Raw genomic sequence first — 25,589 nt, 5'->3', positions numbered from 1 at the left:
GGGGCAGGGGAAGGGCTGGGCTAGCGGGGGCTGCGGGTCGGGAGTGAGGGGCACTGGCAGAGTGCGGGGGCAGGGCTGGGCTAGCGGGGGCTGCGGGTCGCGAGTGAGGGGCACTGGCAGAGCTGGGGGTGGGTGCGGGAGACCCACGTTGGTCGTTAAGGGGCTGTGCTCCCAGTTCGCTCCGAGAAGGGGACCCCCCAGGTTTCGGGGTTGGCCCCGCCCGGCCTGACCCGTGTCTCTGCCCAGGGAGAAGACGGATTTCCCGGATTCAAGGGTGACATGGGCCACAAGGGCAACAGGGTGAGTGGGGCCCCTCCTGGGGGGGGCGGTGTGTTGACTGCACATTTCACCGCAAAATGTGGGGCGTTTCCTACCAGCTGGGCCTGTCGGAGCTGGGCAGTGGTGCAGGGACACGGGGGAGGGGGTTGGGCTTTGGGTGTGGGGCAGGAGGGGAGGGGTGGGGGGGTGTCACAGAGTCCCCAGGCGATACTCTGGAACTGCTCCCCACAAAGCCAGTCAGGACTTTGGGGAGCCTCCTCTCCCTCGGAGCAGACTGTCTTCAGGGCAAGAAGCTCACACGGCTTCACCTCCTGGGTCTCTCCTGGGAGCATTCAGCATATGCCCCTCCGTGCGCTTCCCACAGCGAGTCTGCCCTGGCGGGGTCTTGCATCCCCAGAGGATGAGGGTCCTGCACCCCCACTTTGACTCTTAGCGAGCCAGTAAAACAGAGATTTATTAGATGACAGGAACACGGTCTAAAACAGAGCTTGTAGGTCCAGAGAACAGGACCCCTCAGCCGGGTCCATTCTGGGGCCCAGCGAGCCAGACACCCACATCTGCCCTCACTCCCCGTCCCCAGCCAGCCCCAAACTGAAACCCCCTCCAGCCCCTCCTCTGCTGAGTTCCTTTCCTGGGCCAGGAGGTCACCTGACCTCTTTGTTCACCTTTAGCTATTCTCTTGCAGAGGGAAAAGGCCCCGGCCATTAGTTGCCAGGAGACAGAGTGTCAGTGATTTATGCGCACTGGCCTTTATCCCACCACCTAGAGACTTAAGAAATGCATAGGGGAAACTGAGTCACCCACGCAGTATTCAGAGGAAACATTAAGAACATCCCCACTTTGTCACACAGGGCTCTGGGTGTGGGGCAGGAGGGGGAGGGGTGGGCCTTGGGGGCAGGAGGGGAGCTCTGGGCGAGGGGGTGAAGGGGGCGGCACAGGGATAGCCCCAGTCCCGAATGCTGTGCTATCCCAGCACTGGGGGGCGTCTCTCTCTCCGTTGCAGGGTGACGTGGGGCCGCTGGGGCCGCGGGGGGAGGACGGCCCCGAGGGGCTGAAGGGCCAGCTGGGCCCCGTGGGGGAGGCGGGCGCCTCCGGCCTGGCGGGGGAGAAGGTGAGTGCGTCCCCGTCCCCTCACCCCTGCGTCTGGCTCGGGGTCCTGCTGCCTCTCAGCTCCGTTCTCTCTCCCTGTAGGGCAAGCTGGGCATGCCAGGCCTGCCGGGCTACCCGGGGCGCCAGGGCCCCAAGGTAAGTGGGGGGCAGGAGTCTGGGGCCTCGGAGCCCACGGCATCCTGGGAGGGGGCCCCAGGCCCCCTGGATTCGCCCCCCTAACCTGTGCTCTCTCCTGCAGGGCTCTGCCGGCTTCCCGGGCCCCCTGGGGCTCGCCGGGGAGAAAGGAAAGAGGGTGAGTGAGCCGGGCCCTGATCTAAATATTGACTCCCAGGTGGTGGCAGGCGTGGGGCGCGTGTGCCAATGGGGCAGGGCAGTGCCACGCACAGTATTTCACCCACGCTACCGCTTTGTTCTCCCCCTGCAGGGCAAGGCTGGACAGGCCGGGCAGGCGGGAGAGCGTGGACCTCCGGTGAGCGGCCCCAGACCTCCCCGGCCCCCCTCAGCGCTGGGGGACAGGCCAAGGAGCCGGTTCTGGCCCCGGTGACAGCCCTCCTGTTCCCAAGCTACCAGCCCTGATGCCCCCCATACCCAAGTGACCGGCCCCAGCTGGGCCCCAGAGCCCCCCACAGCCCAGAGCCCCCTCATACCCCAGTGGCTGGCCGAGCCCTTTAGCCCTCCACGTCCCACAGTGACCAGCCCCAGCTGGGCCACAGCCCCCCCCAGTACCCCAGTGACCAGCCCCAGAACCCCCCCCCCCCCACACTGACCCCCCCCCGCCCGGCCCCAGAGCCCCCCCCCCCCCCAGGGACTGGCCGAGCCCTGTAGCCCCCCACCCCCACAGTGACCGGCCCCAGCTGGGCTCCAGAGCCCCACCCCAGCGCTGAGCAGGCCCCGGTGCCCCCCATCCGCCAGGCCGGTCTCCGGCAGCCTGCCCCACGCTGCCCCCGCTCATCCCGCTCTCCCTCTCTCTGCCCAGGGCCTGCCAGGGGAGCGAGGCCAGATGGGGCCGACGGGGAAGCCGGGCCCGAAGGTACCTCAGGGTCTGGCTGTGCAGCGCCAGCCCCACCCGCTCCGTCCGTCCATCTGTGTCGGTGTCCACCTGCCGGGTACTAGCCAGACTCCCTGTGCCCAGTCTCAGCTCCCTTGCCCCATGGGTACAGCACCCTAGCCCCACTCCATGGGGCGCTGGGGACCCGATCCAGCTCCCTGCCATCACCCCATTGACCTCTGCCCCCATACCCAGTGTCCTCCCTCTGCCCAGCGCCCCCCCTGCCTGGTGCTCCCAAGTGCCCGGTACCCCCCCGCACCCCATCCTCCTCCCCTGGCACCCCTGCCATGCGTCCCGCCCCCTGCTCCATCCCCCCCCCAGTCCCGGCCTCATGCCAATCCCCTCGACTCACCCCTACCCAGAGCCCTCCCTCTGCCCGGTGTCCCCCGGCCCTCCCCCGGTGCCCCCCAGTGCCCGGTGCCCCCCAGTGCCCCCCAGTGCCTGGTGCCCCCCAGGCGCCTGGTATCCCCCAGTGCCCGGTGCCCCCCAGCGCCCCATCCTCCTCCCCTGGCACCCCTGCCATGCATCCCGCCCCCTGCTCCGCCCCCCCCAGTCCCTGCCTCGTCCCCATCCCCTCGACTCACCCCTACCCGGTGCCCATCCCTGCTGCCCGTGCCCCGGCTGGTGCGTGCTCTGACGCAGGGTCCCCGTCCCCGTGGGGAAGCCTGGCCACCCTCAGCCTGGTTCTCTGTCCCCAGGGCGACGCCAGCCATGACGGGGCCCCCGGAGCCGGGGGGGGAGAAGGTGAGTCTGAGCGGGGACCCCACGGGCTGGCCAGTGTCTGTGGGCGTGGAGGGGATCCCCCACTGACCCCCCTTGCCCTGGGGGGGGACAGCCACCCGGGGGGGGGCAGGGCCTCTGTGGGGCTTGGGGGAAGGGGGGGTACAGGGGTCCGGGGGGGGGCTAAGGGGAGGGGGAGGGGAATACAGGGGCCCAGGGGGGCTGTGGGAGAGGGTGGGGGAGGGGAATTGAGGGGGGTCCGGGTGCTGTCCCCCTTGTGCTCACCCCTGTTCTCCTGCTCTCCCAGGGCCCCCAGGGGTCGCAGGGCCCCAACGGTTTCCGAGGCCCGAAGGGGCCGCCCGTAAGTACAACTCACCCCCCCTTCCCCGGGGCTGGAAACAAACCCTCCTAGGGGTCCCTCCTGCAGGGCTGGGGTTCAGGGAGAGACATTATGGGAGGAGCTGTGTGGGGCGGCCCTGGGGGGAGGCGTGGGGGGGTGAGACCGGGAAGGGAGGCGTGTGGGGCAGGCCCCAGTAGGGATCTGGCCGTTAACGCATGGGGTGGCCCTGGGGGGGCCGTGTGGGGTGGGATGGGGGGGCCGTGGGGGAAGGCGTGTGGGGGGGGGCCGGGGGGGGAGGGGGGTGGGGGGGCCGGGGGGGGGAGGCGTGTGGGGCAGGCCCCAGTGGGATCCGCAGCCCCTGACTCTGCGCCTTGCAGGGCCCGGGCGGGAAGGACGGGCTGCCCGGACACCCAGGACAGCGCGGGGAGCCGGTGAGTGGCCCCCCCACGCCCTGTTGCCCCCCAAGTGGGACCTGGCTGCAGGGGCTGCCGGACACTCACCCCCGTCTCTCCGCAGGGATACCATGGCAAGACCGGCCCCCCCGGCCCCACGGGGGTGGTGGGACCCCAGGTGAGTGAGCCCCGCGCCCCCTGGCCCCATGCCCGTCCTGGCCCCACACCTTGGGAGTTTGGGTCCGTCTTCCTGTCAGTGGCCTGTGATGCCCCCCTCCCCTGCTCTGTCCATGGGGGGGCCATTGCTGGGCTGGGGGGCGGCGCAGTCAGCAGGCGTGTCCTGTGGGGGGCGCCCTGCTCCCCCTCTGTGCCCGCGGGGTACAGCTGGCCAGGCCAGGCCCCCCAGGCCTTGGGGGGTGGCAGGGCTGACGTGGGCCCCTCGCTGAGCTGCCTGGAGCGTCTGCTGCAGGTTCGACCCCCGCCCCCGGCTGCTGTGGGGGTGGGGCTGCTTCTTCTCTTGCAGGGCCCAGCAAGCCCCCCATAGGATCCAGCCCACCCTGCCCCACCTCACTGTTGCCCCTTCTCTGCCCCTCAGGGTAGCTCGGGTGAGACGGGCCCCATTGGAGAGCGGGGGCATCCGGGCCCCCCTGGCCCCCCTGGGGAGCAGGGGCTGCCAGGGGCTGCCGGCCGGGAAGGGGCCAAGGTAAGTGCCATGCTGGAGGCCGGGGGAGCAGGGGCTGTGTGGGCATGCACCCCCAGTCCCTGCTTGGGCAGCATGGCAAGCAGAGCTGTCCAGGGGCTGGGAGCCCGGACGCCTGGGTTCTCTGCCTGGCTCTGGGCGGGGAGTGGGTGGGTCCGATGCTCTGCTTACGTACAACATAAAAAGGAGGAAAAATCCACGTTGTCACAGTGTGGTCTAGTGGTTAGAGCGGGGGAGGTGGGGGAGCCCGGACTCCTGGGTCCTACCCTTAGCTCTGCCCGGGCTGACTGCGTGCCTGGGGAAGAGATTAATAGGGTCCCATCCAGCCTGCTGTGCCCCCAGCCCTAGGACAGCCCCAGCTTAGTGCCTGTTTACCCTAGAGAAGGTCTCAGAACCTCCCACCCTGGTAAATGCAGAGGGGCCGTGTGACGAAGTGGGGTTTTATTCATCTTGGGGACCCCTCTGCAAGGCAAGTCGGACAGGGAAAAATACATCCTGGTGGTGGTAGATTTCGCTACTCACTGTCCCATGGCGGTGGCCTTGTCCTCTAGCGAGGCAGACACCGTGGCAGACACGCTGCTGAGCGTTTTCTGCAGAGCGGGGTTCCCCAAGTCGGTCCTTACGGACCAGGGCTCCAATTTCATGTCAACTCTGCTCCGGTGCTTGTGGGAGAAGCGTGGGGTCCGACACACACCACGTTGTCACAGAGTCCCCGGGCGATGCTCTGGGGCTGCTCCCTACAAAGCCAGGCGGGCTCCTGGGGAAGCCAGAGGGTCCTGCCCCCCAACTCTGCAGTCAGACGTGGCTCTCAGCCAGCGTAAAACAGAGGGTTTATTCGTCTGCAGGATCACAGCGTAGAACAGAGCTTATTAGCACAGACATCAGTGACTTTCAGCCAAGTCCATCTTGGGAGTCCTGGGCCAGACGCTCTGGATTCCCCCCACGCAGACTGCCAGTCTCCAGCCACGTGACCTCCCTCGGACACCCCTCTTCATGCCCCTCCTCCTTCTCTTTGTCTAACTTCCCGGGCCAAAGGTGTCACCTGGTCACACACCCTTCCTGGGTCTCAGGTTACACAAAAAGAACAGGAGTACTTGTGGCACCTTAGAGACTAACAAATTTATTAGAGCATAAGCTTTCGTGGACTACAGCCCACTTCTTCAGATGCATATAGAGTGGAACATATATTGAGGGGATATATATACACACATACAGAGAGCATGAACAGGTGGGAGTTGTCTTACCAACTCTGAGAGGCCAATTAAGTAAGAGAAAAAAATTTTGAAGTGATAATCAAGGTAGCCCAGTACAGACAGTTTGCTAAGAAGTGTGAGAATACTTACAAGGGGAGATAGATTCAACGTTTGTAATGGCTCAGCCATTCCCAGTCCTTATTCAATCCTGAGTTGATTGTGTCTAGTTTGCATATCAATTCCAGCTCAGCAGTCTCTCATTGGAGTCTGTTTTTGAAGTTTTTCTGTTGTAATATAGCCACCCGCAGGTCTGTCACTGAATGACCAGACAGGTTAAAGTGTTCTCCCACTGGTTTTTGAGTATTATGATTCCTGATGTCAGATTTGTGTCCATTAATTCTTTTGCGTAGAGACTGTCCGGTTTGGCCAATGTACATGGCAGAGGGGCATTGCTGGCACATGATGGCATATATCACATTGGTAGATGTTCAGGTGAACGAGCCCCTGATGGTATGGCTGATGTGATTAGGTCCTATGATGATGTCACTTGAATAGATATGTGGACAGAGTTGGCATCGGGGTTTGTTACAAGGATAGGTTCCTGGGTCAGTGTTTTTGTTCAGTGATGTGTGGTTGCTGGTGAGTATTTGCTTTAGGTTGGGGGGTTGTCTGTAAGCGAGGACAGGTCTGTCTCCCAAGATCTGTGAGAGTAAAGGATCATCTTTCAGGATAGGTTGTAGATCTCTGATGATGCGCTGGAGAGGTTTTAGTTGGGGGCTGAAGGTGACAGCTAGTGGTGTTCTGTTATTTTCTTTGTTGGGCCTGTCTTGTAGGAGGTGACTTCTGGGTACTCGTCTGGCTCTGTCAATCTGTTTTTTCACTTCAGCAGGTGGGTATTGTAGTTTTAAGAATGCTTGATAGAGATCTTGTAGGTGCTTGTCTCTATCTGAGGGATTGGAGCAAATGCGGTTCTATCTTAGAGCTTGGCTGTAGACAATGGATCGTGTGGTGTGTCCTGGATGGAAGCTGGAGGCATGTAGGTAAGTGTAGTGGTCAGTAGGTTTCCGGTATAAGGTGGTATTTATGTGACCATCGCTTATTAGCACAGTAGTGTCCAGGAAATGGACCGCTTGTGTGGATTGATCTAGGCTGAGATTGATGGTGGGATGGAAATTGTTAAACTCATGGTGGAATTCCTCAAGGGCTTCTTTTCCATGGGTCCAGATGATGAAGATGTCATCAATGTAGCGCAAGTAGAGTAGGGGCGTTAGGGGACGAGAGCTAAGGAAGCGTTGTTCTAAGTCAGCAATAAAAATGTTGGCATACTGTGGGCCATGCGGGTACCCATAGCAGTGCCGCTGACTTGAAGGTATATATTGTCCCCAAATGTGAAATAGTTGTGGGTGAGGACAGTTGTGGGTCAGGTTACACAGGTGCAAATACCTGGACAGCCTCACCTGCCCCAGCAAAACTCACACCCCCAATTCCCACCACCTAAGTATTGGTGCAGTACACAGGGAAACTGAGGCACACAGAGTATTAGCACAGGACAGTAAGACTCACATGCAGCATAACAAGATGAATAAAACCCCACTTTGTCACAGGCTGTGACACCCTGGGCCTGGGGTCAGCTGCTCAGGGCCCCCTGGCAAACAGTCACCTTCTTCCCGCTCTTCACATGCCCAGCAACTGCTCTGGCCCCCCGCGTTCTGCCTCGGCCTGCTGGGCCCCCTCGCTGCTCCCTGTACGGACCGGGGGCTCAGCGCCCCCAGCCAGCTCTGGGGAATGGGGGGCTGTGCCCTGCCCCAGGCCCTGCCTCCTCGGCTCTGGTAGGGTGAGGGGTGTCTGCCTGCAGTGGGGGTGTGGGAGGGGTCCCCACTCACTGCTAACCGTCTCTGTCCCCTAGGGCGACCCTGGCTCGTCTGGCCTGCCTGGGAAGAGCGGCCCCCCGGGAATCCCTGGCTTTCCTGGCGCCAGGGCCGCGCCCGGCGAGGCGGTGAGTGCTGCCTGGGTGGGGGGCTGGGAGGGCTGGTGCTGGGATGGGGCACCCGCGGGTGTAACGGTTCTGTCTTGTCTCCTCCACAGGGGCCAGCTGGCCTGAAGGGCAGGGAGGGGCCTCCTGGGCCCCCGGGCCCCACAGTGAGTAGCTGGCCCCATGGCCCCATCCCCATGCTGGGGTGGGGGCCCACAGGGGACTTCTGGCAGGAAGGGGGTTTGGGGAGTCTTGGGGGGCCTTTGGGAGGCTTGTGGGGTTGGGGGGCTGAGGCTCCGGGGGGCTGTCGGTGGGAGGGTCAATGGGGGACTTGGGGGTGCTGTCAGGAGGGGGTGCGAGATGGTGGGCTCTGATGGCTCTCAGGGCAGGGTCTCAGTGGGGTTTGGGGGTGGGGGGACTTCCATGGGGGAATTGGGGGCACGGCACCCCCCAACCAATGTGCAATTCTCCCCAGGGCTCCCCCGGCGAGCGAGGCCCCTCGGGGGCAGCTGGAGGCATCGGGCTGCCAGGCCATGGGGGGGAGCAGGGCCCCCCCGGTCCCGCTGGAGAGAAGGGCGCCCCGGTAAGTGCTGGCTGCTCCTGTCAGGGCTGCGCTTGGACCCTGACCCCCCCCCCCCCGTGGGGCTCTTGGAGGGGGGCAGTGTGAGTGCAGCGGGGGGGCTGCCCCTTTCTAGGGCGTCAGTCTGTGCCCCATGCGGTGGGCTGGGGACCCTGGGGGTCGGGGGTCGGTCTGTGCCCCGTGGGGTGGGGGGAGGGGGTTGGTCCGTGTGGCCCCCCCACTGACCCTACTTTTGGTTGCTCCCTTTTCTGCCCCACAGGGCGAGAGGGGCCCGATGGGCCCTGCTGGGCGTGATGGGATTCAGGGGCCCAGGGGCCTGCCAGGCCCAGCCGGACCCCCGGGCCCTGCGGGCGAGGATGGCGACAAGGTAGGTGGGATGGAGCATCGTGCCGAGCTGGGGTCTCCAGCGACGGTTCCCCCGGCAATGGGGACGGTTCCCGTGTTGATGGCTGGTTTGGGGGGGAGGGTTCCCCCGGTGATGGCGGGGTCCCTGGTGACGGTTCCCGTGGCGATGGCTGGTTTTGGGGGGATGGTTCCTCCGGTGATGGCGGGGTCCCTGGTGACGGTTCCCGTGGCGATGGCTGGTTTTGGGGGGATGGTTCCTCCGGCGATGGCGGGGTCCCTGGGTATGGTTCCCCTGGCGTGGGGTCCTCAGAAGGTCTCATCGAGGTCTCTTTGCCTTTGCAGGGGGAGCTGGGGGGCCCCGGACAGAAGGGGAGCAAGGGGGACAAGGGCGAGGCGGTAAGTACCGGGGGCAGCGCTGGGGTCGCTGGGGGGCCCTGACTGGGCCCCGCCACCGGGCTCCTCACACCCAGTCCGGCCGTGCAGAGGAGGCAGGTGGAGACAGGGGAGGGGGGTAGTGGAGGGCTCGGAAGGGGCTGGAGATGCTGGGTGGGTGAACAGGGGGGCGGGTAGGGGGGGGGGGGGCTGGTTTAGGGGCTGCTTTTGCCCCAGCTCTATCTCTGTGCTTCCCCCACCAGGGCCCACCAGGACCGACCGGTATCCAGGGACCCATCGGGCACCCCGGCTCCGCGGTGAGTATCTAGGGAGCGCCCAGCTGGCCCCCGGGGCCCTCATCACAGTCACCCTCCAACTGCTCCCTGTCACGGAGTGTGGGGGACTCAGGGCCCTGCACCCCCGGCTTCCTGCGATTCACCATGACTCTCAGCCAGCCAGTAAAGCAGAAGGTTTATTTAGACAACAGGAATACAGCCCAAGACAGGTCTTGCAGGCACAGACAACAGGGCCCCCCTCAGTTAGGTCCATCTTGGGGTCCCAGGGCATCCCAGACCCCCTTGGGAGGTCAGAGCAATCTCTGCCTCCCAGCCATCTCACCAGCCATCTTCCAACACTCTGCCTTCAGCGACCCCTCCCACAGCCTTTGTTCAGTTTCCCGGGCCAAGGTGTCACCTGACCTCCAACCCCTTCCTGGGTTCTCATGTTACACGCTCAGGTATTCTCCTTCGGGCAATCTCCCATCCCCCAATGCAGACTATCCTAGTCACACTCCCCTGTCAGCATTCACAGACCACAGTAAGAACAGTCCCAGTTCGTCACACTCCCCTCTGCTCCCTGCCAGGGAGTCACGCACACCCGCCACCCGTGCCCCACTAGTGCCCAGGGCCTGTGTCTGACACTCCCGGGAGACCCCTCCTGCCCCAGTGTCCTGCTGCTTGACCCCCCCGAGCTGTGTGACTCCCCCAAGCTGCGTGACCCCCCTGCGAGCTGCGTGACCCCCAGCTCTGCCCCCCAGGAGGGCTCTGCACCGGGAGGCGCTGACCCCAACCCCTCTGGCCCTGCAGGGAGTGGACGGAGAGCCTGGCCGCCGTGGGCAGCAGGGGATGTTTGGCCAGAAGGGAGACGAGGGAGCGCGGGGATTCCTTGGCTTGAGCGGCCCTGTCGGACTGCAGGTAGGGACGGGTCCCGGGGCGTGGGTGGGAGCTAGGCTGGGCTGGGGGGGGCTGCAGGCGGAAGTGAGGGGCACTGGTAGCACTGGGGGGGGGGTGCAGGGCTGGGCTAGTGGGGGCTACAGGTCGGGAGTGAGGGGCACTGGGGCACGGGTGGGAGCTAGGCTGGGCTGGCAGGGGCAGGGGTCGGGAGTGAGGGGCACTGGGGCACGGGTGGGAGCTAGGCTGGGCTGGCAGGGGCTGCGGGTCGGGAGTGAGGGGCACCGGCAGAGCTGGGGGCGCAGGGCTGGGCTAGTGGGGGCTACAGGTCGGGAGTGAGGGGCACTGGGGCACGGGTGGGAGCTAGGCTGGGCTGGCAGGGGCAGGGGTCGGGAGTGAGGGGCACTGGGGCACGGGTGGGAGCTAGGCTGGGCTGGCAGGGGCTGCGGGTCGGGAGTGAGGGGCACTGGTAGCGCTGGGGGGGAGCCCAGGGCTGGGTTAGTGGGGGCTGCGGGTTGGTGTCAGCAGAGCAGTTTGGGGGTAGGCCTGTGAGCTGGGGGTGCCCTTGTCCCAGGAGGAGTCAGGCAGCCCCTATGCCCCCAGTTAACCCCCCATGTGGTTCTCCGCAGGGCATGCCGGGCCCACAGGGTGAGAAGGGTGAGACCGGAGATGTCGGCCCCATGGTATGAGCTCCCCCGGCCCCTCAGCTCCCCCATCCCTCAGCTCCCCCTCCCCCCCTTGTCCCCTCCTCCTCTCAGCTCCCATAAGAACATCAGAACGGCCAGCCTGGGTCAGAGCAAAGGTCCTTCCAGCCCAGTGTCCTGTCTCCTGACAGTGGCCAATGCCAGATGCCCCAGAGGGAATGAACAGAACAGGAAATCATCAAGTGACCCATCCCCTGTCGCCCATTCCCTGCTTCTGGCAAACAGAGGCTCGGGACACCGTCCCTGCCCAGTCTGGCTAATAGCCATTGATGGACCTGTCCTGCATGAACTGATCTAGTTCCTTTTTGAACCCTGTTATAGTCTTGGCCTTCACAACATCCTCTGGCAAGGAGTTCCACAGGTTGACTGTGCATTGTGTGAAGACATCTCCCTGCCCCTCCGCCTCCCTTCAGATCCCCCTCCTGCCCCTCCCCGAGTGACTGTGCCCGTCGGGTGCCCCGTACTCCCTGGCTCTAACTGCCTGTCCTTTCCCTTCTCTGCAGGGCCCCCCCGGTGCTGCGGGGCCACGTGGGGCACAGGGACCTGCCGGCGGCGATGTGAGTTCCCTGACCATTCCTGGGGAGTGGGGGAGATTCCAGGGGCAGGGGGTGTCTGGGGGGCAGAGGCTGCTGTGAGCCCCACTCCCTGGGAGGGCACAGCCCCTGTGGGGGGAAGGAGTTTGTGATGATAGTCCATAGGTTATAATCCAATATCCATATTCAGGGAGACTCCAGTCAGTGACTGGGGATCTCAATCCTTGTGGTTCAGGGTTTCCCCCTCTTGAAACCCAAAGCAGATCGCGTGTCCCAGGGTTTTATACATTTCCAGCAGCCTTTCGGCCTGAGAAAACAATAGGCTTAACTCTCCTTCTCCCAAACATCCTGGCAATTAGCACAGGGTCATTTACCCATTAACCGTTCAGATCCAGGTTACCACAACCTTCAAAGAGACATAGAGACAATAATACTATTTCCCTCAAGTGTCTCCCTAAATACGAATTCTCCTTTTTCTAGTCTTTGAATCAAAGCTCTAGCAATAGACCAGACTTGTTTGCTGCCATCCCAAGCCCTGAGCACCCAGCTCCCGTCTACCCCTAACAATGCGGCTGCATTTCCCAGCTCTGCTCAGTTACATACTAACCAGTCTCTAAAGTCGGCCCTGGGTCAGGTCAGTGGGTGAGCTAATTAACTCTTTCTGGCCCTGCCCCCCCCCCGTCCCTAGGGCCCCCAGGGGATGCCAGGTGGAACGGGTCAGCCGGGCGCCGTCGGGGACAAGGTGAGTTGGGGGAGGGGCACTGGACCTGATGCTGTGACCCCCCCCACCCCCGCCCCAGTCAGGGCCCTGGGGACCCCAGCTGGGAAGGGTGCATGGAAACCTTCCGCCCCCCAGAGCCAGCTACGGGCCCCCTCCCAGCAATGTCCCTGCACACCCCCCTCTCCTGTGCCAGCCCCCTCCCTAGGGCCCCATCCCAGCCCCCTCCCCTGCCCAGCTCTGGTCTCTCCAGGGCAGTGAACCCTGCCAGCCCACACAGGCCGGTGGGGCCACAGCCCCCCTCCCCTCTCCCCCACCCTAGAAGGAAAATGAACACTGGGGGGGGGGGGAGCAGTACAGTGCAAGTGGGGAAACTGAGTCACTCATAGTTTCCATATAAATTTTACAGAAATCCCCCCCTTGTCTATTCTGCCCCCTGCCTTGCCCTCTGGGTCCCCCGGCCTGGCGGGGCTGGGCCCATCACCTGGGCCGGGAGGAGCAGCTGCGCGGAGCTCACTCTGCTCGTCTCTCCTTGCGCAGGGGGAGCCGGGCGAGGCGGGAGACCCCGGGGCCCCAGGGGAGCCGGGCCGGCCGGTAAGTTCTGGGGCACAATGGGACGGGGGGTCTCTGTCTATGCTCAGGACACACACAGCGGGGACCAGGGACCGGGCCCCCCGGCAGCATGCTGAGGGGTCTGGGGGCTGGAACGGAATTGAGGGTGCTTGGCCCAGCCCTCTCCTGCGGCAGCTAGGCCCTCAGGTTAACGCCATATTGTGCCGTGTCCACCAGCCCCATGCGGGGGCCACCATGGAGCGGGGGAAGCAGTGCCGGGGGGGGACGCTGCCCCCCAGTGCCGGCCCTGATGCCCGTGTCTCCCTGCAGGGTATGAATGGGGAGCTGGGGGAGAAGGGGGATTCCGGGCTGTCGGGCGCTGCTGGGGCCCCGGGCAAGAGGGGGCCCCCAGGAGATGACGGAGCCAAAGGCAACCTGGTGAGTGCAGCAGGGCTGGGGGAGCACAGCATGGGGGGCACCGCATGGAGCCAGCGGGGCTGGGGGGCACAGGAGGAGGCCAGTGGGGGGGGCACTGCATGGGAGCACTGCATGGGCCAGTGGGGGGGGGCACTGCATGGGGGGCACCACATGGGGCCAGCGGGACTGGGGGGCACCGCATGGGGGGGGGGGGGGGGGGGGGGCTCTGCATGGGGCCAGCAGGGCTGGGGGTACTACATGGGGCCAGGAATAAGGGGAACAGGGGCGTGACTTCATTGCTGACACCTGCCCTCACCCTGCACCCCCCCAACACACCCGCCCAGCCCCCAGTTGCCCCCACTCCCCCGGTGTCCAGGCCTCGAGGGGTTTCTCGGGCTCTGCCTCTGGCTCACGGACCCTTTCTCCCTGCAGGGCCCCATCGGCTTCCCTGGCGACCCAGGCCCCCCTGGAGACCCCGGGGTGCCGGTGAGTACCCCTGCTCACCCCACGTGGCTCCAGCCCATCCTGACAGGCCTGAGCCCCCCATGTTCCCCCAGACTGTGCCTGCAGACGGGGACCTGGGCACACAGCCCCTGCGGCCCCGCTGTGCTGCCCCCACATGAGGGGGGCAAGGGAGTTCCCGGGGCTGCCCCAGCACGTGGCAGCATCAGCCCAGTCCAGCCAGGCCCTGGGGGGAGGGGTCTGTCCAGGACTCCTGGGTTCTATCTCTGGCTCTGGGAGGGGAGTGGGGGCTAGTGGGGGGAGGGCTGGAGCCAGGACTCCTGGGTTCTCTCCCCAGCTCTGTTCCCAGGAGGGGGGCAGTGCTGAGTTTGGGCAGCCCCTTGGTTGCCAGTGGGGGGTGGCTCTGGCTGGGATGGGGCACTAACCCGTCCCATGTGCGCAGGGCCTGGACGGAGCCCCCGGGGAGAAGGGTGACGGCGGGGACCCAGGCATGCCGGTGAGTGATGGCACAACGGGGGGGTCCCATGCTGCACAGGCACCGTCTCCTGCCATGGGCTGGGACCAGCACCCAGAGCCCCTGAGGGAGAGGCCCCGGGCCCCCTAACAGAGGGGCCAACACGTGATGGGGGGGGAATGTCACAGATATACAGCTCTGTGCTGAGCCCCCCGGGCAGGAGCCCCTCGGCGTGCCAGAGCCCCCAGGGGACTCGCTCTTCCTGTAGGCCTGGCCACGCGCCTCACCGCCTCCGAGGCTGAGCCTGGGGGCTCCAGCCCTCCTGCTGCCCGCCGTGAGCTCTGCCCGGTGGGTCCGGCTGAGCCCGACGCCTGGGCACAGACCTGGCCCCTCTGCAGGGACCAGCGCGGCTCAGGCAGGACCGGCAGCGACCCCCGGGCGCGTCCCCCAAGCAGAGACGGGCTCGTTGGCCCCCGGCCCCAGGATGGCCCCAGTTTGGCGTAGAGCAGTGAAGGCTCAGACATGGGCCATGCGGCCGAGCCAGGCCCCGGCTCTCGGCTCCGAATGACCCCGTGAGCAATGCCCCGCAGTGCCCCAGCGAGGGTGGCCCTGCCGCCTCCTGGGACCGCACCTCTGAGCCTTCAGCAGCCTGGCTCTGCCGTGGGCCCCGGGACCCCCACCCCAGAGGGAGCAACGCCCCCTCCCCCAGTCGCTCCCAGCAGTGACCCAGCCAGCCTCAAACAGGAGGTTTATTGTACGTCTGAATCCAGCCCAGGCAGGTTTCAGGGGCCTCGGCCTGGCCAGTCCCAGCCAGTTGGGTCCATCCCCATGGGCCGGCTGCTCCTTGTCCCCAGCCCAGCCCCCTATGTCCCCTCCCCCGCCACCTGTCCTTACACACGCAGCACACAGGGAAACTGAGGCACACACAGTGTTCATGCAGACCATCCAGAAAATTGCTTGCTTCATCAGACCAGGGCTCCGCCCAGCCGAGCCGCCAGGGAGCCCATCTGGGCCAGATCTCCGGCTCTGTCAGTCTGGGGGTGAGAGATCCCAAGCTGCCCCGCTGGCTGGTCTAGGAGGGACGCGCACAGGCTGGCTGCTGGGGCGGGGAGCAGGGAAAGGAAATACAAACCCAGCCACACCTGCAGGGACAAACCAGGGCAGGGGAGGCTGGGTGTGTGGGGCCAGCTGGGGGCTGAAGGTTGAGTGTCTTCTGAACCCTGGTATTCAGCCTGCTCCACCCTATCCTGTCTGGGTCCCTGCCCCAGCCGGCCTGAAGGCAACAAACCAGTCACCTGCCCACGGTCACTCAGCTCCCCAACCCCCCCCCCGATTGGCTTCGGGAGCCATGGGCCCACCACGCCTGGGAGTTTCTTTGTATTCAGGGTGAACGTCAGCTGCCCCAGGGCGAGATGCGGGAGCCATGGTGGAGAGTTCTCTGAAAACCTCCAGGCAGTGCGCAGCATCAGGCACAGAAACTAACAGGATGTTGGGAACTGTTAGCAAAGGGACAGATAATAAGACAGAAACTGTCCTGTTGCCTCTATATAAACCCACGGGACGCCCACCCCTTGAATGCTGCAGGCAGATCTGGTCACCCCGGTATGGATCAGCTTCTGTATGAGGAGAGATTAAAATGACTGGGACTGTTCAGGTTGGAAAAGAGACGAGGAAGGGGGGATATGATGGAGGTCTATAAAATCATGACTGGTGTGGAGAAAGTAAATAAGGAAGTGTTATTTATGCATTCACGTAACACAAGGACCAGGGTCACCAAATGAAATTAATAAGCAGCAGGTTTAAAACAAACAAAAGGAAGTATATGTTCACACAACACACGGTCAACCTGTGGAACTCCTTGCCAGAGGATGTTGTGAAGGCCAAGACTATAACAGGGTTCAAAAAAGAACTAGATCAGTTCATGGAGGTCAGGTCCATTAATGGCTATTAGCCAGGATGGGCAGGGATGATGTCCCTAGCCTCTGTTTGCCAGACGCTGGCCATGGGCGACAGGGGATGGATCACTTGATGATTCCCTGTTCTGTTCATTCCCGCTGGGGCACCTGGCACTGGCCACTGTCAGAGGCAGGACACTGGGCTAGATGGACCTTTGCTCTGACCCGGTCTGGCCGTTCTGACGTTACGCAGGAGCCGAGTTGTATCTGGCTCTCAGCTGTTGTCAGTGATGGTCCGGTGGCTCGCTGGCCATTAGGGAATGGCCAGAAAGAGGCTGGTTGTGATGGCCGAGGGCTGGCGTTTTCTGTAGCTGCTGAAATAAGGATCTGTCGAGAGAGGCCCTTAGCGTCTCCGGCGCGGCTTGAACAGACGGCTCCTGCCGTAGGCGTTGGCTGCGGATCTTTTCTGGTTGAGACGCTCCTGGATTATTCAGGCAGGAGGTTGATACATTGGAGGGGGGTCGGAGAAGCTGCCTCAGAGTGAGAAATGCCAAGAGCTCGATGTATTTGTGAACACCGGGACGGCCAGGCTGGGGCACGCGATGGCCTGTCCAGCCCAGCACCCTGGCTCTGGCAGGAGCCTCGGGGCCGTGTACAGAACAGGATCCGCCCGGGTTGCCCCGAGCCTGGGCTGGCCCGTGACCAGGTGGCCACCAGCCGCTGACGCAGCTGAACAGAAGGGTGAGGGGTGATGATCAGCGCCATGGAGGGGGGGTATTTACACGGGGCTCCCCCACTGAATGCGCTCCAGGCTGGCTGGGGCAGCCAGACGCATCCAGGCTGTGAATGGGGCCGTTACCCGGGAGTGTGATTAGCCACTGGCCCGTCCCAGGGGCCGGGCGGCTCCTCCAGCGCTGGTAACTCTTCAGTCCGCCTGGGGGCTGCAGGGCTCTGGCCGGCTGGAGTCGGACAAGATGGGCACAGCGGTGCCTTGGGATCTGTGAGGCCCAGACTCTCACCTGCCGTCCTGGGCCCCCGATCTGGGGCCCCCTCAGCGTCCCTGCGCAAGGCCAGGAAAATCTCCCTCCGGCTGTGGCTGCAAGGGGTCTATGTCCTGTCCAGACGCGCGCACCTCCCCTCTCCTGAACTGCGTAACCCTTTCCCCCCTCCATCACAGCACAAAGTCCAGAGGGTGCCCAGCACCCCTAACAGAGACCCCTGGGCGATGGGGGGACCCCTGGGTGCCCAGCACCCCTCACAGAGACCCCTGGGCAATGGGGGGGACCCCTGGGTGCCCAGCCACCCTCACAGAGACCCCTGGGCGATGGTGCCTGGTGCCCCTAAGCGAAGGGCCCTGTGGAGGGGGGGGTGCTGAGCTATAGCTGAAGCTCCTTGTCAGTTTCTGGGGCCCCTTCCCCTGAGCATGTGGGGCCCCCAGGCTCCTACTGACCTTGTGGTTTGTGTGCAGGGCCCGGCAGGCGCTTCTGGAGAACCGGGTCCCCCCGGTCCCCCAGGGAAGAGGGTGAGTAGAGGCTGCCAGTGGGTCACGGCTCTTGGGGGAGGGGCCCAGTGGGGTCAGGATCTGGGGGGAGGGACCCAGTGGGGTCAGGGAGGAGGGGATTGGGGGACAGGCTAATGGGGTCAGGATCTGGGGGAGGGGCCCAGTGGGGTCAGGGAGGAGGGGATTGGGGGAGGGCACCAATGGGGTCAGGGATGGGGAGATTGGGGGACAGGCTAATGGGGTCAGGATCTGGGGGGAGGGGCCCGTTGGGGTGGGGGGATTGGGGGACAAGCTAATGGGGTCAGGATCTGGGGGAGGGGCCCAGTGGGGTTGGGGTCTGGGGGAGAGGCCCAGTGGGGTCGGAGTGGGGGGCTGCACAGGGGATGCAGGTGACTCACTCGCCCTCTCTCTGTGCAGGGTGCGGTGGGGCCAGCTGGGCGCGAGGGTCGGCCGGGTGAGAAGGGCGCCAAGGTAAGGGGACCCCCCCCAGCACTTCTGGTGCCTCGTCGCGGGCGTTGCCAGGCCTCCCCCGCCCCCCCTGGGGCTGGGTCAGCCCCCATCTGTGCTGAGCTGGCAGCCAGGGACCCGGGGGGGGGGGCGGGGGGTCTGGGGGTCTGTGTGCTCGGGAGACCTGCCCCCAGGGCTGGGCTGAGACCCCCCCAACTCGATCCCCCCCACACCCGGGAGCCGGCGAGACGGGGATCCCTGCCTGGGGCCCGGGCTCTGACGCGGCCCCTTCTCCCCCTGCCCAGGGCGAGCCGGGCACCGAGGGGCCTCCCGGGAAGATGGGCCCCGTGGGAGTGCAGGGCCCCCCCGGCCGGCCTGGCTCAGAAGGTCTGCGTGGGATCCCCGGTGCAGCCGTGAGTGCCAGCCTGGTGGGGTGCAATGGGGGCGGGGGGGGGGGGCTGGTGAGTGAGGAGGCGGTGGGCAGCTGAGGGGGTGGGGGTGAGCAGAGGGGGCAGGGCCGGTGAGTGAGGGGGCGGGGGGCAGCTGGCAGGGGGCTGGGGGGGTGAGCAGAGGGGGCAGGGCCGGTGAGTGAGGGGGCGGGGGGCAGCTGGGGGGGTGAGCAGAGGGGGCAGGGCAGGGGGGCCGGATGAGAGAATTGGGGGGCACTTGGTCTGTGGGGTGACCCCGTCTGGAGCTGGCAGGGGGTCAGGGACTCGCCCTGTGGCTGGGGGGGCTCGGTTTGGGGGAGTCACGTCCCATAACTCTGTGTTTCCTCCCCAGGGGGAGCATGGCCTGCTGGGGGCCCCGGGGCAGGCAGGGCCGCCGGGCCCCACGGTGAGTGAGCTCCGGGGGCAGGGCTGGGGGGCAGGGCTGGGGCACTGAGGGTAATGGCCTCTCATCTCCCACAGGGTCCCACAGGTTTGCCCGGCCTCAAGGGAGACCCCGGCTACAAGGGTGACAAGGTGAGTGGGGCCCCATGGGGGGGCCTGTGCCTCCCCCCACTGCTTAGCCATTCCCCCTCCCCCTCCTCTTGCTGCCTGGCATGGCCCCTCCCCCCAGTCCCCTGCAGGCCCAGGAATGGCCCCCCCTACTCAGAGCCCCCCCTCGGCTTGTTGCCCCCCCTGCTCTTGGGATCTGCCCCCAGTTGTGAGCTCCCCCCACATGGGGCCCGTGCTGCGGCCGCTGCTGCCAGCCCCACAGCTGGCCTGCGCCAGGCCCCATCACAGCCAGCGCTGCCCTCGCTGGGGGCCTTAACCCAGCGTCCAGCCCCGGGACAGGGGGTGCAGCCGGACTCCTGGGTCCTTGTCGCTGCGGGGGGCGCACCCAGCTGGGGTCGTTCATTTGTTTTAACGTATTGCCCCTGCGCTCGGGAATGGCTCGGAGCGTTCGGTCACCCCATGAGCCCCCCACGGCAGGACCCCAGGGAAGCCCCACAGGGCCCTGCCCCCATACCCAGCCGGCGTGGGGCACAGGCGGGTACAGAGCTCGGCAGCCCAGGGAGACGGGACTCAGCAAAACGTCCAGTTGGGGGGGAGGGATCCAGACTCCTGCCCCCCCCAGTACCAAACCAGGAGACTGACCAGCCTCCAGCTGCCTGGCCTCCGACCCCCACCCCCATAACCGCCCTCCCCTAGTCTCTTTGGTCCCAACACCTTGGGGGGGGTGTGTCAGTTGCTAGGTTACAGTCTGGCCCCCACTGCCTGTGCCGAGGGTACTTACAGCTGCCCTCTGGGGGTCTCTGCAGGGTCACACACCCGAATCCCCCCAGCAGTACATGGGGAAACTGAGGCACACACCATGTTCCGAGAAAACATTAAGAACATTCCCACTTCGGCACCCCATGTTTGGAGCCCAGAGTGGAGTCCCGCAGGACAGACCCCCCCAGCTCCATGGCACAGATGCCCCCCCTCAGCTAAACCCTCTGCCCCCCCAGGGTCACGCAGGGCTCATCGGACTCATCGGCCCCCCAGGGGAGATGGGGGAGAAGGGCGACCAGGGGCTGCCTGGCAACCAGGGGGTCCCAGGGCCCAAAGGAGACCCTGTGAGTATGTGGGGCTCCGTGTGAGGTGGGGGGGCTCAGGCAGGATGGGGGGCTGCATGTGAGGTGGGGGGCTGTGTGTGAGGTGGGGGGCTCAGGCAGGATGGGGGGCTGCGTGTGAGATGGGGGGGCTGCGTGGAGGGTGGGGGGCTCAGGCAGGACGGGGAGGCTGCATGTGCCCCCCACATCTCCCAGTGCTGGGGACACACATCTGGGTCTGCACCGTCAGCAGTGTGGTCCCCCTTGGCCGTCGGTCAGCGTCTGGTCGGGGGGAGCGGAGCTGACATATTCCTTGCCCCGCAGGGCTTGGCTGGCCCCATTGGCCCCCCGGGCCCTCCTGGATCCCCTGGGCTCGCGGTGAGTATCACACAGCTGCTGGGCCCCTCAGCCGCCCCCTCCACGCCCTGGGGCCCCTCGCCCACCCCCTCTGTCAAAGGGATGGGGTGGGAGCTGGGCTGGAGACCCACAGCGCCACCCAGAGACCCCTGGAGAATGGCCCCCACCCCTGTCCTGGCTCCAGGACCCGCCAGCACCCCCCCCATCGCTCACCCCCCCATTCTCTCCATAGGGGCCGCTGGGCCAGAAGGGCTCCAAGGGGTCGCCGGTGAGTGCCCAGGGCAGGGATTGGGGCTCCAGGAAGGGTGGGGAGGTAGGGGGGGCAGCCCCCAGACCACAGCCAGGAAACCAGACCCGCTTCCCCACAGAGCTGGGGGGGAACCCAAGAGTCCTGGCTCCCGACCCACGTGATCTCTTCCATAGCCAGGGTCTGTCGGTCCCTGGGGGCTGCTGGTGCAGGTCCTGCTGCAGGGGGCGATGGGGAGGCTGTGGGGGAGGGGAGGGGAGGGGCCGCAGGGGGGGATGGGGAGGCTGTGGGGGAGGGGAGGGGAGGGGCCGCAGGGGGTGATGGGGAGGCTGTGGGGGAGGGGAGGGGCTGCAGGGGGCGATGGGGAGGCTGTGGGGGAGGGGAGGGGCTGCAGGGGGCGATGGGGAGGCTGTGGGGGAGGGGAGGGGCGGCAGGGGGCGATGGGGAGAGGAGGGGGCAGCAGGGGGCGATGGGGAGGCTGTGGGGGAGGGGAGGGGCGGCTGTGGGGTGATGGGGAGAGGAGGGGGCAGCAGGGGGCGATGGGGAGGCTGTGGGGGAGGGGAGGGGCTGTAGGGGGCAATGGGGAGGCTGTGGGGGAGGGGTGGGGCGGCAGGAGTTTCTGGCTGGGCTCTGACCCTTCCTCTGCAGGGAGCCCTGGGCCCCAGAGGAGACACAGGACCCCCTGGACCCCCAGGGCCACCGGTGAGTGCTGGGGGGCAGCAGGGGGCTGGGAGGCAGCAGGGAGAAGCGAGGGCTGGGGGGGGCAGCGGGGGCTGGAGTGGACGCAGGGGCAGCAAGGGGGCCGCTGGGGGAGAAGCAGGGGGGCCAGTGGGGGCTGGGGGGAAGCAGGGGCTGGGGGGGCAGCGGAGGGGCCAGTGGGGCTGGGGGGGCCACTGGGGGCAGCGGGGGCTGAGGGGCAGCAGGGGGCAGAGGCCCCCAAGCCAGGGCATGGGGGTGGAGTTGGGGGCAATGCTCCCTGGCTGGGGTCCCGTCCCAGTGACCCCTGGGGTGCTGCCTGGGCCCCTCACACCCGCGTCTTGGCCCAGGGCCGCCCGGCGGAGCTGCGGGAGCCGCTGCCCGTGGAGGGGGTCCGGAAGAGGCGCCGGGAGGCGGAGGGGGAGCAGGGGGACCAGGCGGAGCCCCCCGACTCCGTGCCCGAGGGGCTGGAGGAGGTGTTCGCCTCGCTCAGCTCCCTGCGCACTGAGGTCGAGCAGCTGAGACGCCCCCTGGGGACCCCCGAGAGCCCAGCCCATGTCTGCAAGGAGCTGCAGCTGTGTCACCCCCACTTCCCCGATGGTGAGCCCCCGCGGGACCCTGGGGGTGCGGGGACCCCGGAGTCCGGGGAGGGGGCCCAAGATCCTGCTGTCTGGCGCGGGTGCTGGGGAATGGGGGGTCTGTGGGCACATCTGTGCCACGCCCACACCAGAGGGTGAGACGAGGGTACCCCTCGGAGTGGGGGCAGGCCGGGCGTTCAGAGGGACCAGCCTGGGGAAGGCCCCTGTGGCTGCCCCCCAACCTCTCCCCTCCCCCAGGCGAGTACTGGATCGACCCCAACCAGGGCTGCGCCCGAGACGCCTTCAAGGTTTTCTGCAACTTCACAGCGGGCGGCGAGACCTGCCTGTTCCCAGACAAGAGATTCCAGAGTGTGAGTGGGGGGGCAGGGCTGGGATAGCAGGGGCTGCGGGTCGGGAGTGAGGGGGACCGGCGGAGCTCGGGGGGAGCCCAGCGCTGGGCGATCAGGGTTTTTACGGAGTCCCCCGGACGATGCTCTGGAACTGCTCCCCACAAAGCCAGTCAGGACTCTGGGGAAGTCTCCTTTCTGTGAGCAGACTGTCTTCAGGGCAAGACGCTCACACGGCTTCACCTTCCTGGGTCTGACCTTGGAGCATTCAGCATCCTCTGCTCCTCCGTGCGCTTCCCACAGCGAGTCCGCCCTGGTGGGGTCCTGGGGAAGCCAGAGGGTCCTGCATCCCCACTTCGCAGTCAGACATGACTCTCAGCCAGCCAGTAAAACAGAGCTTTATTAGATGACAGGAACACGGTCTAACACAGAGCTTGTAGGTCCAGAGAACAGGACCCTTCAGCTGGGTCCATTTTGGGGGGCAGTGAGCCAGACACCCACGTCTGCACTTCACTCCTTGTCCCCAGTTAGCTCCAAACTGACTTCCCCTCCAGCCCCTCCTCCTCTGGGCTTTGTCCCTTTCCGGGCCAGGAGGTCACCTGATCTCTTTGTCTCCAACACCTTCATCCGAAGAAGTGAGGTTTTTACTCACGAAAGCTTATGCCCTAATAAATCTGTTAGTCTTTAAGGTGCCACCAGACTCCTTGTTGTTTTTGTAGATACAGACTAACACGGCTACCCCCTGATACTTAACACCTTCAGTTGGCACCTTTGCAGAGGAGGGGCCCAGGCCATCAGTTGCCAGGAGACAGAGTGTGGGGCATTTATGTACCCTGGCCCTTTGCTCTGCAGCAACCATACACCCTTATCCCACCACCTAGAGTCTTAAGAACTGCATAGGGGAAACTGAGGCACTCACACAGAGAAAACATTAAGAACAGTCCCACTTTGTCTCATCACACAGGGGCTGCGGGTCAGGAGTGAGGGCCACCAGCAGAGCTGGGGCAGGCACGGCTGGGCTAGCAGGGGGCTGCGGGTTGGGAGTGAGAGGCACCGGCAGAGTGGGGGAGCGGGGCTGGGCTGGCAGGGGCTATGGGGCAGGAGTGAGGGGCACCGGCAGAGTGGGGGGGCAGGGGCTGGACTGGGCTGGGCTGGCTGGGGCTGCGGGTTGGGAGTGAGAGGCACCGGCAGAGTGGGGGAGTGGGGTTGGGCTGGGCTGGCAGGGGCTATGGGGCAGGAGTGAGGGGCACCGGCAGAGTGGGGGGGCAGGGGCTGGGCTGGCTGGGGCTGCGGGTCGGGAGTGAGGGGCACCGGCAGGGCTGGGCTAGCAGGGGCTGCGGGTCGGGAGTGAGGGGCACCGGCAGAGCTCCGTCCCCTCTCGCCCCCAGGTGCGACTGGCTGCCTGGAGCAAGGAGAAGCCGGGGAGCTGGTTCAGCAGTTTCAGGAGGGGCAGGAAGGTAGGCTGGGGCCGGGGCCGACGCCGGGGCTGGGGGGCTGGACCTGGCGTATCGGGTGGGGTTCAGGGGGGTCGCAGGGCACTAGGGGGGTTGGAGGGTCGGGGTGGGGGGAGCTGGGGGATCCCTGGCTAAGGCCGTGTGCCCGGTTCTGCCCCCCCAGTTCTCCTACGTGGACGCGGACGGGAACCCGCTGGGTGTGACCCAACTGACCTTCCTGCGGCTGCTGAGTGCCGGCGCCCGCCAGAACTTCACGCTCAGCTGCCAGGACTCGGCCGCCTGGTTCCACGCCGGGGCCGCCAGCTACGCCCAGGCCCTGCGCTTCCGGGGGGCCGACGGCCAGGAGCTGGGGCACGACCACCCCGCGGCCCCCATCCGCGCCCTGCACGACGGCTGCCAGGTGAGCCGGCCCCGCCCCCTGCTGCCCCTGCCCCACATCTCCCACCCCCTGCCTGCCCCACAGCCCAGCCACACCTGCTCCCACTGCTCCTGCCCCACAGCCCTGGGATCGGGACCTAGTGACCGGGCCGGGCACCTGGCCATGCCGTTCCCTTGGGGGAGCTGCTCCAGCCTGGGCCCCCCCCAGGGATGGGCTGCTGGCCCCTCCCCCCGGGCAAGGCTGCCCCTCCCCCTGGGCTGCTGGCCCCTCCCCTGGGCTGCTGGCTCCTCCCCCTCTCTGCCCCTCCCCCGGGCTGCTGGCTCCTCCCCCGGGCTGCTGGCCCCTCCCCAGCCCTGACGCTGGCCGTGTCTCCGCAGCTGCGCCAGGGCCAGGCACGCACGGTGCTGGAGGTGAGATCGTCCCGCCCGGAGCCGCTGCCCCTGGCCGACGTGGCCGTGCCGGACTTCGGAGCCGCCAACCAGAAATTTGGCTTCGAGCTGGGACCCGTCTGCTTCATGGGCTGAGGGCACCGGACGGAGTCCCCGAGGGACGCTCCCGGGGCCAGGCTGCCCCCCACCGGGCAGAGATTTCTGGGGACCTGCTCCAGACTGCCGGGGGGGGCAGCTCCCAGGGCCATGCTGCCCCCCCCACGGGCACCCCCTCCTCGCTGTCTCCAGGGCGCACTCAGGACCCTGCCGCTGGCCCCACCAGCCCCCAGCCCGAGCCCAGGGACCCTGCGGGACATCCAGCCCTATTAGGGCCGGTGCTGTGGAGCAGGTGGGCGGGCACCTCTCTGTGGCCTGAAGGGGGAGCAGGGCACGGACTGACCCCCCATGGTGCTATGATACCCCCCCGGAGCCTCTGTTAGCAACGCACTGGACACGTCTCTAGGCCGAGCAGCCCCCCCACACACAATGCCCAGCCGGGCGGGACGGGCCCTGGGGGCAAAGCAGCCCCCCAGGGACTCCACGACGCCCAGGCGAGGGGCCCGATTGGGGGATCCAGGCCCTGTCCCACTGAACAGACCAGCGCAGGGGCCCCCCAGCAGGGAGAGGCCTGGGCAGCCCAGGAGCGTCCGTCCGTCCGGGGCTGGGAGGGGCCGAGAGCTGACGCCCCCGTGGAGATGCCTGTAGCTCAGGGTGGGGCTCCGGACGCCCCCCTTGACCCCCCCGGCCCCTCGGCACGAGGGTGAAGCTGGAGCCCCCGGAGCCATGGCTGGGCAGCGGGGTGCGTAATGGGGGCAAGGATCCGGCACCCCCTGCACAAGACCCCTCGGGGTAGAGCCCGAGGGCAGCACTGGGGGGGTGAAAGACCCAGACCTCGCACCCCCCCTCGCTGGGCCCCCACGTCTGTTCTTGGCCACGTCGCTGCATCTCAGCCATGCAGTGCCAGCGCAGATACTGTACGATAAACCAACCTGTATGAAACCGCAGCGCCTCTCTCTCTGCCCCTGCGCCCCAGGCCTGCCCCACACCTCGGAGCCCCTGTGCCCCAGGCCTGCCCCACACCTCGGAGCCCCCGGAACCCCCTACCGCTGCCCCAGGCCTGCCCCACACTTCTGAGCCCCTGTGCCCCAGGTTTGCACCACACCTCTGAGCCCCAGGAACCCCC

At 66.2% G+C, this 25,589-nt stretch overlaps 1 protein-coding gene across 1 annotated transcript; it reads left to right on the top strand.

Annotated features, from left to right (window-relative positions):
* Positions 1–246: 246 nt before the first annotated feature.
* On the top strand, positions 247–24,648 carry COL5A3 (collagen type V alpha 3 chain; the record flags this gene model as incomplete). Its single annotated transcript, XM_034792630.1, is given in 39 exon segments — positions 247–300; positions 1,283–1,390; positions 1,471–1,524; positions 1,628–1,681; positions 1,814–1,858; positions 2,366–2,429; positions 3,147–3,181; positions 3,465–3,518; positions 3,875–3,928; positions 4,014–4,067; positions 4,485–4,592; positions 7,689–7,778; positions 7,868–7,921; positions 8,230–8,337; positions 8,594–8,701; positions 9,022–9,075; positions 9,315–9,368; positions 10,137–10,244; positions 10,850–10,903; positions 11,428–11,481; positions 12,146–12,199; positions 12,716–12,769; positions 13,058–13,165; positions 13,577–13,630; positions 14,049–14,102; positions 17,424–17,477; positions 17,874–17,927; positions 18,209–18,316; positions 18,684–18,737; positions 18,812–18,865; positions 19,837–19,944; positions 20,245–20,298; positions 20,510–20,545; positions 21,173–21,226; positions 21,571–21,820; positions 22,057–22,169; positions 23,534–23,602; positions 23,763–23,999; positions 24,356–24,648. Coding segments are annotated over 39 exon segments (3,084 nt in total), but the record flags the coding sequence as incomplete, so codon positions are not given.
* Between the last annotated feature and the right edge of the window lie 941 nt (positions 24,649–25,589).

The sequence above is a fragment of the Trachemys scripta genome, chromosome 16 (assembly GCF_013100865.1).
Source record: "Trachemys scripta elegans isolate TJP31775 chromosome 16, CAS_Tse_1.0, whole genome shotgun sequence".
Lineage (NCBI taxonomy): Eukaryota > Metazoa > Chordata > Testudines > Emydidae > Trachemys > Trachemys scripta.
This window is presented reverse-complemented; position numbering and strand designations above follow the sequence as displayed.